This window comes from Thermobia domestica, chromosome 5 (genome assembly GCF_964235325.1).
Source record: "Thermobia domestica chromosome 5, izTheDome1.hap1.1, whole genome shotgun sequence".
Taxonomy (NCBI): Eukaryota; Metazoa; Arthropoda; class Insecta; order Zygentoma; family Lepismatidae; genus Thermobia; species Thermobia domestica.
This window is the reverse complement of record NC_137458.1, coordinates 59,646,619-59,661,556: the sequence shown is the minus strand read 5'-3', so window position 1 is coordinate 59,661,556 and position 14,938 is coordinate 59,646,619. Positions and strand designations below refer to the sequence as shown.

Here is a 14,938-nt window from a genome sequence, read left to right as displayed (position 1 = left end):
GCACAGTTTGAAACCCCTGTGATTAACAAAGACTAAAAACGTACACGGTGTTTCAAAACAACACCAACGAAGTTTGGGATGTGAGTCTTGAAACTAAGATAAAAAGTATAGACCAACCTGGGTGCACAAATTCTTCTTTTCCGGAGTTATAGACTGCCGAAAACATGAAAAAATGAACTTCAAAGATCCATAGCACCAAAACTATGGGACCTACCATAGTCAGGTCAAGACTTCACTTAGGAGCTAATATGTGCGCTATCCAAAAATTCATGTTTCGGAATCCTGTGGTACTCATGCAACAATTTTTATACAGGGAGTTTGGCTACGGGCATTTAATTTGAAGTACTCACGAACTACCTCTATAAAAATGGTTGCGGAAGTACCGCAGGATTCTGAAACTTGGATATTGAGATAAGGCACATATTGGCTCCTAAGTGAAGTTTTGACCCGAATACGGTAAGTCCTATAATTTTGGAATTATGGACCTTTAAAGTTCATTTTTTTATGTTTTCGGCAGCCTATATCTCGGAAAGGAAACGTTTGTGCTCCCAGGTTGGATTATACTTTTTGTATTACCTTGGAATCAGGAATCACCTCTCAAACTTTGTTGGTATTTTTTGAAACACCCTGCGTATCTCACAGGATTAATTTTATTTCGAGGAAAGGGACATTTAAAAAGATTTGCAAAAAATGATAGTAAAATAAAACTATCAAAATTTCAGTCCATTTCAAACAGATTAAAAAAATCTTTCCTCACATAAATCAATAAGCTAAAAAGCAAGATGGTGAAGACTAAATACTTAAAGAATAACTAACTAAGCGGGACAATGTAACATTAGTGTTCAGAGTTTTTATTTCTTCTTTTAAGTTAGAAGATAAGACCAAACGCTGTTGAAAGCTAACTTTTCTGTTAAAATGTAGAAGATAAGACCCAGAAGTTCCCTTTTTATTCTCCAAAATACATTTCTCCTTAGCCAATACACTTATTTGCATTCAACTTCTTACGTAACAGAAAAGTAGCTCTTGAAACGCTGTTAACCTTCTTATTACCTGTATGCTGGTTTTCTTTTTGTTTGCAAAAGCTGCTCTTTTAAACGAAATTTTAATTTAAGAAACACAAATCAGTTGGCACCTACAAGTGTACAATAAAACTTACTAGTCAGTTTACTCATTTCTACAAAACTTTTACCGGTTTCTCTCTATTCTTCAATCATGCTGATGATAGGAAGAAAGAGAACCTCACTTGAAAAATAAGTTCGTGTCAAAAGTCTATTACCCAAAAGTACTGAAGCCTAGTTACGTGTTAACACTTGATGTAACACACAATATTACTTTAAAACAACTAGCCTACGGTTTAAAAATCCGGAATTATCTCGGGCACTTCGTATTGACTATAAATTATTATCCCAAGAATGTTAGTGCAGTGCCCCTATAGCAAAAATAAAATTATAGATCTATTATATAAAAGAGAACGCACAAATCCTTTGTTCCTCATCACGCTAATACGGCTGAACCAATTTCTTTTATTTTTGGGGGGTTATTAGGATTTGGACCCTAGATGGTTTTTATCATATCACTTTAATTTTTAATTACCAGTGTCTTGAGATAATTGACCATTCAAGTGTCCATAACGTACAAATCCTTTGTTAGTTCATCATAGGTAAAAATAAACGTATTTATATGCAACCCGCATGACCGTGTCACTCGGCGGGTTAACATAAATGACAGGCGATATAATGTTAACATTTACTGCAATCTACTATGGTTTTTATCATATCACTTGAAAGCGAAAACTTCCGGGATGACCGCAGCGAAGCGGGGCGGGTTAACATAAATGACAGGCGATATAATGTTAAGATTTACTGCAATCTTCTATGGTTTTTATCATATCACTTGAAAGCGAAAAAGTAAAAATTATCTAAGTAACAAAGTTTATTGCGTTCCGGGGTGACCGCAGCGAAGCGGGGTGAACGCTGCTAGTCTACTATATATATATCTTAAGCTGTTAAACTTTTGGATCGTGCCTTGTATTGACAAGAAGATAATTTGGTTGTGATTTATATTATATTTAATGTTTGTTTTGTTTTTCTTCAGTATACTGAACTTTTAGAGGTCAACACAGAATGGGTCGTGACTAACTTTGAAGGATTCTTTGAAAATAAATATTTCCCTTGTTGCATGGAGCCATATCCCTATGTTAATTTCACCGTCCAGTTGAAGAGAAACGCTCCTGTGTATAAGGCACTTGTGATATCTCCTGCTTTTGGTAAGTTTTGTTGTATATATATAATATTCTATGGTAAGACTTTAAATATTTGTTGGGGATTCGATGTTCGTATGCGTCAAATGTTAATGCACTTAAAATTAAGACCATTATGTAGTAACGCGGCTTTAGAGCTACACTTGAAATCACATCTGTATTTCCCTTTTATTTCTGAAATAATTAGTTGCAACATCATTATAACTTATTACTATTTGGTATGTTAATGTATTAGAATACGGTTATACCGAAATTTTCTTACTTCATCTTCCCTATTCATTTTTTCTATCTGGAATCATTGCTTATCCGTAGCGTGTTTATGCCAAATCTAGCGATCAATTTTCCTCACTCAAAGGCAAATCAGGGTTCACAGTAAAACATTGTAGTTAAATTTAGATAAAAAAATATAGAATACAAATTATTTCAAAAAATGAAATCCTAAGACCTTAGCACAAACCAGAGAAAAAAAGTCTTAAATACGCCACTATTTTAACTATTGAGTGTTCCAGACCCCTATGTCTTCACTCTCCTGTAATATCTTTGAGTACTGATTGAGAATATAGGTTGCCAAATTACAAGTTTTTTTAACTTTTATGGCTTAAAGTTAGGGTAGGTTGGATTAGAGAGTAGAATATTAGGTTAATATGGTAGGTAAGTTAAGGTTGGGTTTTATTAGTAGGTGTAACGCCCCTTCCACCTTGCATACACAGAAAGCTTCCAGTCCGAAAACTATTATCATTAAAAGCAATAATAATAATAATAATAATAATAATAATAATAATAATAATAATAATAACAATCGTCAGACCGAATGCAATCCGATTAACACCTAGTCGATGGGACATGGACCGGAAGATTTAGTTCTTCATCGTACAACTCGTCAGTGTGAAAGTTAATTATTATTCCAATATTTCCAAAACACAGTAAATTCAAATATAAATAGGAAACAAATTATTATATAATAAATAAATGACAACAGAAATTCAATTTTAAATAACAAATTTATTAACAAACTTGGGTTGTGTATTTACACTATTGCGTTAGAATAATGTAGATAAGTAGTAGAAAATGGATCGATCTGGGCCAACCTAGCTCAACATCAATCAATTCAGGAGCCCCTGAGAAAATGACCACCGTACACCGTGAGCCCACAGTCTTTTATGACCTCCATTTTAGGGATGAACTCGTTCCCTTTTATGACCTCCATTTTAGGGGGTGTACTCGTTCTCTTTTATGAGCATATTTTTCAACCCCTATGTTAATTACGAACACATAGAAGAGCAGATAACACATAACACCACGTAACACACAGCAGAACAGATAACACACAAGAGTACATAACATAACAAGGGTGTACTCGTTCTCTTTTATGAACATATTTTTCAACCCCTATTTCAACATGACAGAGACTACGAAACATGGCGGACATAGCACCGGGGGTGTATTCATTTTCTCCACCCCTAATTGAACATAGCAGAAATTACACTGAGAGTACGTAACACACAAAAACCTCCATTTTAGGGGTGCACTCGTTCTCATTTATAATTACTTTTCCAACCCCTATTTTACCATAGCAGAAATTACATAAAAAGTTTTTTCAACCCCTATTTTAAGACAATGAATACCTATGTAACATAGCGATTGGATACGCTCTTTGAACCGATTTGGATGGAACTCGGCATATGGGGGTTTTCGAGCATGCTGAGTACGAATATCATACTCATTTTTACCTGGGTCCTATAGTTTATGTGGCATACGCCCTTTTTATGACAATTTTAACCGATTTGGGTGAAACTCGGTATATGGGTGTATTCGTTCTCTTTTATGAGCATATTTTTCAACCCCTATTTTAACATAGCAGAAATTACATAAGATTTTTTTTCAACCCCTATTTTAAGACAATGAATACCTATGTAACATAGCGATTGGATACGCTCTTTGAACCGATTTGGATGGAACTCGGTATATGAGGGTTTTCGGACATGCTGGTTACGAAGATCCTATCTATTTTTAATTGGGTCATATAGTTTATGTGGGATACGCCCTTTGTATGACACTTAAAACCTAATAACTCGAAAACGGAGCCAAATATCGAAGTGGTGTTTCCACATTTAGCAATAGGTCATCAGGTAGGGGCCTACTACAAGTTCCAAAATTAGTGGTCATCGTGGTCAAAGGTCAAAATACTTAAAACCCAATCACTCGTAAACTGCGCCACATATTGAGGTGCTGTTTCCACATTTAGCAATTGGTCATCAACTACTACAAGTTCCAAAATAATGACCATCGAGGTCAAAGGTCAAAATACTTTAAACCTTATAACTCGAAAATGGATCCACATACTGAGGTGCTGTTCCCAGATTTCCAAGAGGTCATCAACTACTACAAGTTCCAAAATTAGTCACCATCGAGGTCAAAGGTCAAAATACTTAAAACCTAATAACACGAAAACTGAGCCACATACTGAGGTGCTGTTTCCAAATCTAGTAACTGGTCATCAACTACTACAAGGTCCAAAATAATGATCATCGAGGTCAAAGGTCAAACTCGAAAACTGAGCCACATATTGAGGTGCTGTTTCCACATTTAGTAATCGGTCACCAACTACTACAAGTTCCAAAATACTGATCATCGAGGTCAAAGGTCAAACTCGAAAACTGAGCCAAATATTGAGGTGCTGTTTCCAAATCTAGTAACTGGTCATCAACTACTACAAGTTCCAAAATACTGATCATCGAGGTCAAAAGTCAACATACTTAAAACCTAATAACACGAAAACTGAGCCACATATTGAGGTGCTGTTTCCACATTTAGTAATAGTTCATCAATCACTGCAAGTTCCAAAATAATGACCATCGAGAGCTTGTAAACGGAGCAACGAATAAATTTTGTACAAAGCAGAAAAAGGGAAGGAGGAATAAATTTGAGTGGCCTATTCAATTTTGTACCAACGAGAAATGCCATTTTAACTAGCTGAGAATTATATGTCTTCTTGTACTAATTAAATAAACGAAGGAATATTGTACCAATGAGAAATGTCATTTTTTCTAGACCATGTTCTAATATTTAAACAAACGAAGGGGTGAATTTGAGTGACCTATTCAATTTTGCACCAACGAGAAATAATTGCGTATTTTAAACAAACAATCGGATAAATTTAACCGGCTCAGAAGTTTAATACTAATTTGTACTCTTGAGTAAGTTTTCCAATTTTATAGCAAGAAGGACCATTTTTTAAACTATTCAATTTTGTATCAATGACAAATAGCATTTTTAACTGGTTCAGAATTTTACTACTCAAATAAACAATGGAATATTTAGTTTTGTACCACCGAGAAAAAACAAAGAATATTGTACCATTTTGGAGTATTCAAATAAACAAAGAATTATCACTTGTGTCAACTCTAAAATCAATTAAATGAAGTAATGCATTTGAGTGAGCTATTTAATTTGAAAAACCGAAGTTGAGTATTTTATTCCATTTTGTATTATTTCAACAAACAAAGGAATAAGCAAAAAAGGATCATTTTATTTCATTTTAAACTAATCTAATAAACGAAGGCATAAATATGAGTGAGCTATTTAATTTTGTAGCTGAGTATTTCAACGAAAGAACAAAATTGTACTAACCAGAAAAAACCGAAGAAGACCCACTTAACTAACTGAGAATTTCTGTACCTTTTTGTACTATTTGAACAAACGATGGAATAAATTTGAGTGGCCTGTTTTTTGTACTAACCAGAAAAATCGAAAAAGGTACCTTTGTACTAGCCCAATGAACGAAAGAACAAATTTGGGTGTTCTACTTTTTATACCAAACAAACAACCATTTTGTACTACTCAAATAAACGAAAGAAAAAACGAAATAAAGACCAATTTAACTAGCTCAGAATTTCTATAACGCAAAATTTAATTTGGATGGAGTAACAAGACAGAAAGCAAAGATATGCCATATTAACTATTTAAATAAACGAAAGAATAAATTTCAGTGATCTATTCCATTTTGTACTAAGGAGAAATGCCATTTTTATCTAGCTTAGAATTTTTAAACAAAACGAAGGGCTAAATTTGAGAAAGCGAACATGAACCATTTTACTCAAATTTGGATGGAGTATTTAGCTTTGTATGAACCAGAAGAAAAGTGAAGAAGAACCATTTTAAATAACTCAGTTCTTTATACCATTTTGTACTACTTTTTGTACCAATCAGAAGATAATCAAAGAAGGGTCATTTTAACTAGCCAAGCAGAAAAAAAGGAAAGAATTAACACTTTGTACTAACCAGAAAAGGAGAAGAATGATCAACATTCTATACTTTTTGTGCAATTTATTGGGGTGTTCTATTTTTTTTACCAACGAGAACCATTTTTTAACTGACTTAAAATTTTATACCTTTTTGAAAATTTGTATCAAATCAAAAAAAGCAAGGAAATACCATTTTAAATAGCTCAGCATGTTATAGCTTTTTGTTTTTGGTCTACCCAATTTCTTGACCATGTTGTACTATTTAAACAACAAAGGAATAAATTTGTATGACCTATTCACATTTATAGCAAGCAGAAAAAGGAAAGAATAAATTTGAGTGGCTTAAGCAAAGAAGGTCAATGGTAACTAACCTTTTTGTGCTATTAAATATGAGTGACCTATTGAAAAATGAATAAATTTTGTTTGCAATTAAAAAAAACGGAGAAGGTCTATTTTATGTACATTTTGTACTACTCAAATAAACAAAGAAATACCATATTCTGCTACTCAAACAAACGACGGAATAAGCTCAGAATTTCTATACCTTTTTGTGTTATTCAAATAAACGAAGGAATAAATTTGTGTGATCTATTCACTTTTATAGCAAGCCCCTTTTAGTTTTATACCAACCATGAAGGTCCATTATACCATTTGTATTACTCTATTTCATTTTTGTAACAATCAGAAGAAAACAGCTCAGAATTTTATACCTTTGTGGTGTTACATTTTGTATATTTTTGTGTCATCCAGAGAACAATTTAAATTGACTCTCCCTGATAATTCAGTTGCCAGAGTCCAATGTTAGTTATCTATTAAATTCTTAATATTACAATACTACAAATTGATCCATTTAACAGTTCAAGTTCTTCTATTCATTCACAATCAAATGCATATGCTACAGTGTCTCAGTGTTCATTTACAGAATTAAATAATTGTTTATCTTTCTCTAAAAACATTTCTACTATTTTGTTGATATAATAATCATACTCTGTAATGTATTCATATACCAGATTAAATTTTTTCTCCAAAGTATAAGTGTTCTTAATATTACAACCTTTAAAATGCTTCTTTATATAAAGTTTATAGATTTTCTCTCTCATTTCACATTTAATTAAGATCGTCCACACCTTTTGCAATAATTCGTAATCATACTGCAGCAAACAGTTGTGATCTTTTTCATTCTCATTATGTTTAGAACATGCTTAACATAATAATACTGAATTTGGTGTATACTCATGAAATAATTGTATAACACATGTATGACTAATACTTTCACTAGTACACTCGCACTCATTAGCTTCCAGTTCAAAACAGGTAATATTTGAAATACTGTCATCATCACTTTCCGAGAGTATTTCATCATTATATCTGTTATAGTGTCTAAAATAATACACTTCTTCTATTTCTTGTGTTGGATATATGATTCTCACTTTATCACGTAATTCATCTGGCAAATCGGGGTCAGACGGCTGGATTAACAGTATAGGTTTTTCGTTTTCACACTGAATTTCTTTTTCTCTAGGTGAAACATAAACAATCTCCGTGCTAGTCATTTTTCTGCTCATCAGCAAAAACCAATCAAATAAATAATTTTATATATCTACAATAAAAACATTCTATGCATTCTCCGTGTTTGATAATATGTTTTCAAGGCAATATAACATCATGATGTATGTTCTATTATTTTCCAAATATACTCCCTAACCTTATATTCCATTATAATAAAATACATAAATGCAAAAAAAAATATATATCTGCTTTTGAACTTAGACGAGGAAGGAAAGTCTAAAAAAATAATTGAATCGTTGAGCAATAGGCAGTACCTTAGCAATACAAATGTTAGATAACGCATTTGTAACGTTGCTTAAATATCTGCAGCAACATGGAACTTTGAAAACTTTTCTTACTTTGATATGATCTCTTCTGCTGTGATTCAAATTGGCCATGCATGATGTTACGCAAAGGTCAAACAAATTTTGTTTTTCTATGGTTGGTACAGAAAGTAGACCTTCTCCGTTTTTTTTAATTGCAAACAAAATTTTTTCTACTGAATAGGTCACTCAAATTTAATAGCACAAAAAGGTTAGTTACCATTGACCTTCTTTGCTTAAGCCACTCAAATTTATTCTTTCCTTTTTCTGCTTGCTATAAATGTGAATAGGTCATACAAATTTATTCCTTTGTTTGTTTAAATAGTACAACATGGTCAAGAAATTGGGTAGACCAAAAACACAAAAAGCTATAACATGCTGAGCTGTTTTCTTCTGATTGTTACAAAAATGAAATAGAGTAATACAAATGGTATAATGGACCTTCATGGTTGGTATAAAACTAAAAGGAGCTTGCTATAAAATTGAATAGATCACACAAATTTATTCCTTCGTTTATTTGAATAACACAAAAAGGTATAGAAATTCTGAGCTTATTCCGTCGTTTGTTTGAGTAGCAGAATATGGCATTTCTTTGTTTATTTGAGTAGTACAAAATGTACATAAAATAGACCTTCTCCGTTTTTTTATTGCAAACAAAATTTATTCATTCTTCAATAGGTCACTCAAATTTAATAGCACAAAATGGTTAGTCACCATTGACCTTCTTTGCTTAAGCCACTCAAATTTATTCTTTCCTTTTTCTGCTTGCCATAAATGTGAATAGGTCATACAAATTTATTCCTTTGTTTGTTTAAATAGTACAACATGGTCAAGAAATTGGGTAGACTAAAAACACAAAAAGCTATAACATGCTGAGCTGTTTTCTTCTGATTGTTACAAAAATGAAATAGAGTAATACAAATGGTATAATGGACCTTCATGGTTGGTATAAAACTAAAAGGGGCTTGCTATAAAAGTAAATAGATCACACAAATTTATTCCTTCGTTTATTTGAATAACACAAAAATGTATAGAAATTCTGGTTAACTGGATCAATTTCTAGTACTGTAATATTAAGAATTTAATAGATAACTAACATTGGACTCTGGCAACTGAATTATCAGGGAGAGTCAATTTAAATTGTTCTCTGGATGACACAAAAATATACAAAATGTAACACCACAAAGGTATAAAATTCTGAGCTGTTTTCTTCTGATTGTTACAAAAATGAAATAGAGTAATACAAATGGTATAATGGACCTTCATGGTTGGTATAAAACTAAAAGGGGCTTGCTATAAAAGTGAATAGATCACACAAATTTATTCCTTCGTTTATTTGAATAACACAAAAAGGTATAGAAATTCTGAGCTTATTCCGTCGTTTGTTTGAGTAGCAGAATATGGTATTTCTTTGTTTATTTGAGTAGTACAAAATGTACATAAAATAGACCTTCTCCGTTTTTTTAATTGCAAACAAAATTTATTCATTCTTCAATAGGTCACACAAATTTAATAGCACAAAGAGGTTAGTTACCAATGACCTTCTTTGCTTAAGCCACTCAAATTTATTCTTTCCTTTTTCTGCTTGCTATAAATGTGAATAGGTCATACAAATTTATTCCTTTGTTGTTTAAATAGTACAACATGGTCAAGAAATTGGGTAGACCAAAAACAAAAAGCTATAACATGCTGAGCTATTTAAAATGGTATTTCCTTGCTTTTTTCGATTTGATACAAATTTTTCAAAAAGGTATAAAATTCTAAGTCAGTTAAAAAATGGTTCTCGTTGGTAATAAAAAATAGAACATCCCAATAAATTGCAAAAAAGTATAGAATGTTGATCATTCTTCTCCTTTTCTGGTTAGTACAAAGTGTTAATTCTTTCCTTTTTTCTGCTTGGCTAGTTAAAATGACCCTTCTTTGATTTTCTTCTGATTGGTACAAAAAGTAGTACAAAATGGTATAAAGATCTGAGTTATTTAACATGGTTCTTCTTCACTTTTTTTTCTGGTTCATACAAAGCTAAATACTCCATCCAAATTTGAGTAAAATGGTTCATGTTCGCTTTCTCAAATTTAGCCCTTCGTTTTGTTTAAAAATTCTAAGCTAGATAAAAATGGCATTTCTCCTTAGTACAAAATGGAATAGATCACTGAAATTTATTCTTTCGTTTATTTAAATAGTTAATATGGCATATCTTTGCTTTCTGTCTTGTTACTCCATCCAAATTAAATTTTGCGTTATAGAAATTCTGAGCTAGTTAAATTGGTCTTTATTTCGTTTTTTCTTTCGTTTATTTGAGTAGTACAAAATGGTTCTTCTTTGTTTGGTAGAAAAAGTAGAACACCCAAATTTGTTCTTTCGCTCATTGGGCTAGTACAAAGGTACCTTCTTCGATTTTTCTGATTAGTACAAAAAACAGGCCACTCAAATTTATTCCATCGTTTGTTTAAATAGTACAAAAAGGTACAGAAATTCTCAGTTAGTTAAAGTGGGTCTTCTTCGGTTTTTTCTGGTTAGTACAATTTTGTTCTTTCGTTAAAATACTCACCTACAAAATTAAATAGCTCACTCATATTTATGCCTTCGTTTATTAGATTAGTTTAAAATGATATAAAATGATCCTTTTTTGCTTATTCCTTTGTTTGTGGAAATAATACAAAATGGTATAAAATACCCAACTTCGGTTTTTCAAATTAAATAGCTCTCAAATGCATTACTTCATTTAATTGATTTTAGAGTTGACACAAGTTATAATTCCTTTGTTTATTTGAATACTCGAAAATGGTACAATATTCTTTGTTTTTTCTCGGTGGTACAAAACTAAATATTCCATTGTTTATTTGAGTAGTAAAATTCTGAACCAGTTAAAAATGCCATTTCTCATTGGTACAAAATTGAATAGGTCACTTAAATTTATTCTTTCGTATATTTAAATATTCAGCTAGTTCATTTTTTTCTCGTTGGTATAAAAAGTAGAACATGGAAATTATTCTTACATCAATTCTGAGCTAGGTAAATAGTCAATTTTCGTTTCTTTAAACAGTACATAGTGAGCTAGTTAAAGTAGCTCTTCTTCTCTTTTCCAGTTGGTACAATACGAAGCAAAAAACCTGCAACATGAAAGTTTAAGTTCATTGTGAAACTACGCCAACAACATAGGCAACCAACCTAACGTCTTTGTGGCACTAATCACGCCAGGATAACCTTCGGCTTCGCCCCCCTGCACACTTCGTTTCGAGCAAGAAATGCATAGACCACGTGACTACAAACCACAAATTTCTCACAAGATGGAGTAATAGATTGAGGTTCTTCTCATTTCTCTTCTCATTTTACATCCTCAGTTTTAAAGAGAGAGAAAGAGAAAAAGGTCAACGTGATAAAAACTAAATAAAGAGGAATATGTGAAATATAAAGGAAAAGAAAACGTGCGCATATATTGACAAATGACACATGCACTTCAAAGGAGACCATCTCAAATTTTGTTATGAACCATATATAATAACTGTGAGAATCAGCAAACCACAAAGACATAATTACACACAGTAAGTGTTATACAACACATATTTATTTAAACAAATAAAAATGCTTGCAGAAAGCTGAAAATGTCTTTAAAATCTCAACCTTAACTGAAACAAGAGATTACTTCTCTATTGTTCTTCTTCGTAGCATCCATCTAAATGGAGAAATGAGAAAGAGATAACATCTTAAGAGATTCGCACGTATACAATATCGGAAACTGCTAAATGGAAAAAAGTACCGTCTTTGGCTGGGATTCGAACCCAGAACCTTAGGGTTAGAAATCCAACACTCTACCGATGTAGCTAGTCTGACAGTAATACCCTGTTCCTCCATCATTACCTATGAAAGATGGAATGGAGTCTGCAGAAAACTACGTCTAACATGTCCACGACAGACCGCCTATAACCTATGTCTAATTGGTACTTTAAAAAGCTAGTTCTACACGTGCATAGAAAAGTAAAATCAAATGAGTAGTTAGTACACATCACTTTGTCTGTCTCACTCTATCCCTGACTATAGAAATAGAGGAAGAAGAAAAAAGATATAGAGGTGAGAACACAGGAAGAACAAGCAAAAATATAAGTTGCAGGAAAATGAATATCAAGGAGAGAGAGAGAGACATAGAGACAGAGAGAAAAATAGAGGGAACGGAGCAAATGATTTAATATACATCGGAAAAGAAGATTCACAACTGTGCTATACATTTAATGTATTGAATACTCTGCAGGCCCGTATCACGGGGGCCTAGGGGGGCGCCCCCCCCCATAACTTTGGCTGGCCCCAATAAAGGTTTCACGATAGGCTTGCAAATAAAGTATAATATGGTGATGAAGTATAATATGATTGGGTCGGGCTCCCCCTAACTTCGGCCGCCCCCCCCCTAAATTTGTGGGCTGGCTACGGGCCTGATACTCTGTTTCTTCTAAATTGCTTGCTAGATGACAAATATTAATTTGTAAAAACGTAGCAAATGCCCGCGTTGTCTTGTTTTCTTACTATTTCAGTAATAGTGGAAAACGTGGTTTATGCAACATAATAAATTACTAATTTTCCCACAACAACCATGTAGATGTTGTTGATGATTTTGAGTTTAACGTCCGTTCAGCAGCGAGATTATATGAGACGTTGACCTACTTATTAACGTGGAATCCGAACCATATGAGCTGCTGCCGGGAATCGAAGCAACCATGTACTGTTGGTAAGAAATTTCTAAGCAAAAGAAAAAACTGATCAGCAAAATACATAAAACGATAGTCCTGCAAACTATTACTTAAAGAGAATTTATTGTAAAATCAATACATCCATGTGGCGGTATATAGTCGTAAAGTGATTAGAAAACTTAATATTAAACTGTCGATCACATTGTTTTACTTATTTGAATTCAATGTCGTATAGATTCGGTTTTAGCTCTAGATTTCAGCGTTCTCACTTCGATTCTTAACTTGTTGGAAATATGCATTAATCGAAATTATAAAAACATACGAAATTTAACTAGCTAAAAGAAGAGAATAACATAAAAATCCGGATTAGAGTACGTCGTCGCCAACATGTGCTTTTATTTCAGGGAGCATAAAGTCGGGAAGATCAACATTTTTTTACCATTAAATCGGCCTATAATTCGATGGATACCACCTAACCTGCAGTCTCGCATATCCATCCCCAACAGTGAATTGTCACATGACCCATTCGCGCTGAACGGGCCATATATTGTGGATCAAACCGTCTTCCAGATGGGCGATACACACGTGTTGGCCCAAAATTTCCAGTGGAAAATATTTTTTCATCTGTAAAGACAACAGTGTCCCAGTGACAAGTAATATTTAGCTCTGCAAACGCCAGTCTATCGACTTTGTGATCTTCTGTCAATCTCTCCTTAACAGCAGCCCGGAAGGACCTTAAGCCTGCGGCCAGAATTCGCCGTCGGACTGTAGTTACATAACCTGGAAAGGCGGTAGACTGTTGCAGTTTTCGGGCACACATGAAAGGCTGTCGACAGCATTGATCAACTAATCGTTGGTCTTGTGTCGGTGAGGACACTCGTGGCCGACCACTTCCAGATTTTCGAGTTAGGCTTCCAGTTTCCTCATATTTTTTCCACCACCTGAACGCTGTTGCACGATGCACGCCTAATCGAGCGCCTGCTTCAGGAACACTCAATCCCGCATGTTCAATTAGAGCGATAACACTCTCGCGTACAGAATGATCATATTGCGCCATCCTTACACACCAAAGTAAAAGTGCTAGAAAGTCTTTGAATATAGGATAATGCAACATATTGCTATACATGACGTCGTACTATGAAAGGCATGCGTAGAAGAAGTAGATGTGCCTGTAATCAACTGTTGTTGCACGCAAAAATACTCACTCACTGTTAGTAACAAAATATTTTCCATTTTTTAAAATCCAATATATTAGAATATAGTAGCAGTTACTATTTTTTAAGAACATAACTTCCAGCGAGTGGTGGGCATAAACAAAAACTCGTAACTATGCAACAGTTAACTTCCATCAAAACCCACGAAGCACTTTACAGATTTAATCTGATTTATTTGTGCAATTTAGATACATATAAGATTACAACTTGTCTGGGAAATTTGTTTATACTCGTCTAAAACAGTTCTATTCTATTATTCGCCACTCGTATACATTATATGACAAACAACAAAACAGAAACAAGTAAAGTGCAAATACTATAGACAATATTTATCAAAACGTACTAGAGGATTAAGATATAGCCGAGCGGTTTAGTAGAGTAGTCCACTACCTCCGCCTTCTCGTGTTCAAACCCACCTGAGGTTTGTGTCTATTCTCTGTTTTTTTTCTTTCTTGTGCTTTCACAACGAACGTTTTTTCTATAATTTGTATAAGCTATGACTTGCAAACCCTAAAGAAAATACACATGTTTATTGTAATACTCTAATCTGGATTTTTATGTTATTCTCTTCTTTTAGCTAGTTAAATTTCGTATGTTTTTATAATTTCGATTAATGCATATTTCCAACAAGTTAAGAATCGAAGTGAGAACGCTGAAATCTAGAGCT

At 33.3% G+C, this 14,938-nt stretch overlaps 1 protein-coding gene across 1 annotated transcript in view; it reads left to right on the top strand.

The window, feature by feature from the left end:
* Positions 1-14,938, top strand: part of LOC145685102 (acetylcholine receptor subunit alpha-like 1) — a 202,919-nt gene that overhangs the window by 150,881 nt on the left and 37,100 nt on the right. Inside the window, exon 7 of the mRNA XM_081757448.1 lies at positions 2,095-2,266. Within this exon, the coding sequence (XP_081613574.1) occupies positions 2,095-2,266 (172 nt within the window). The remainder of the gene's footprint in view (positions 1-2,094; positions 2,267-14,938) is intronic.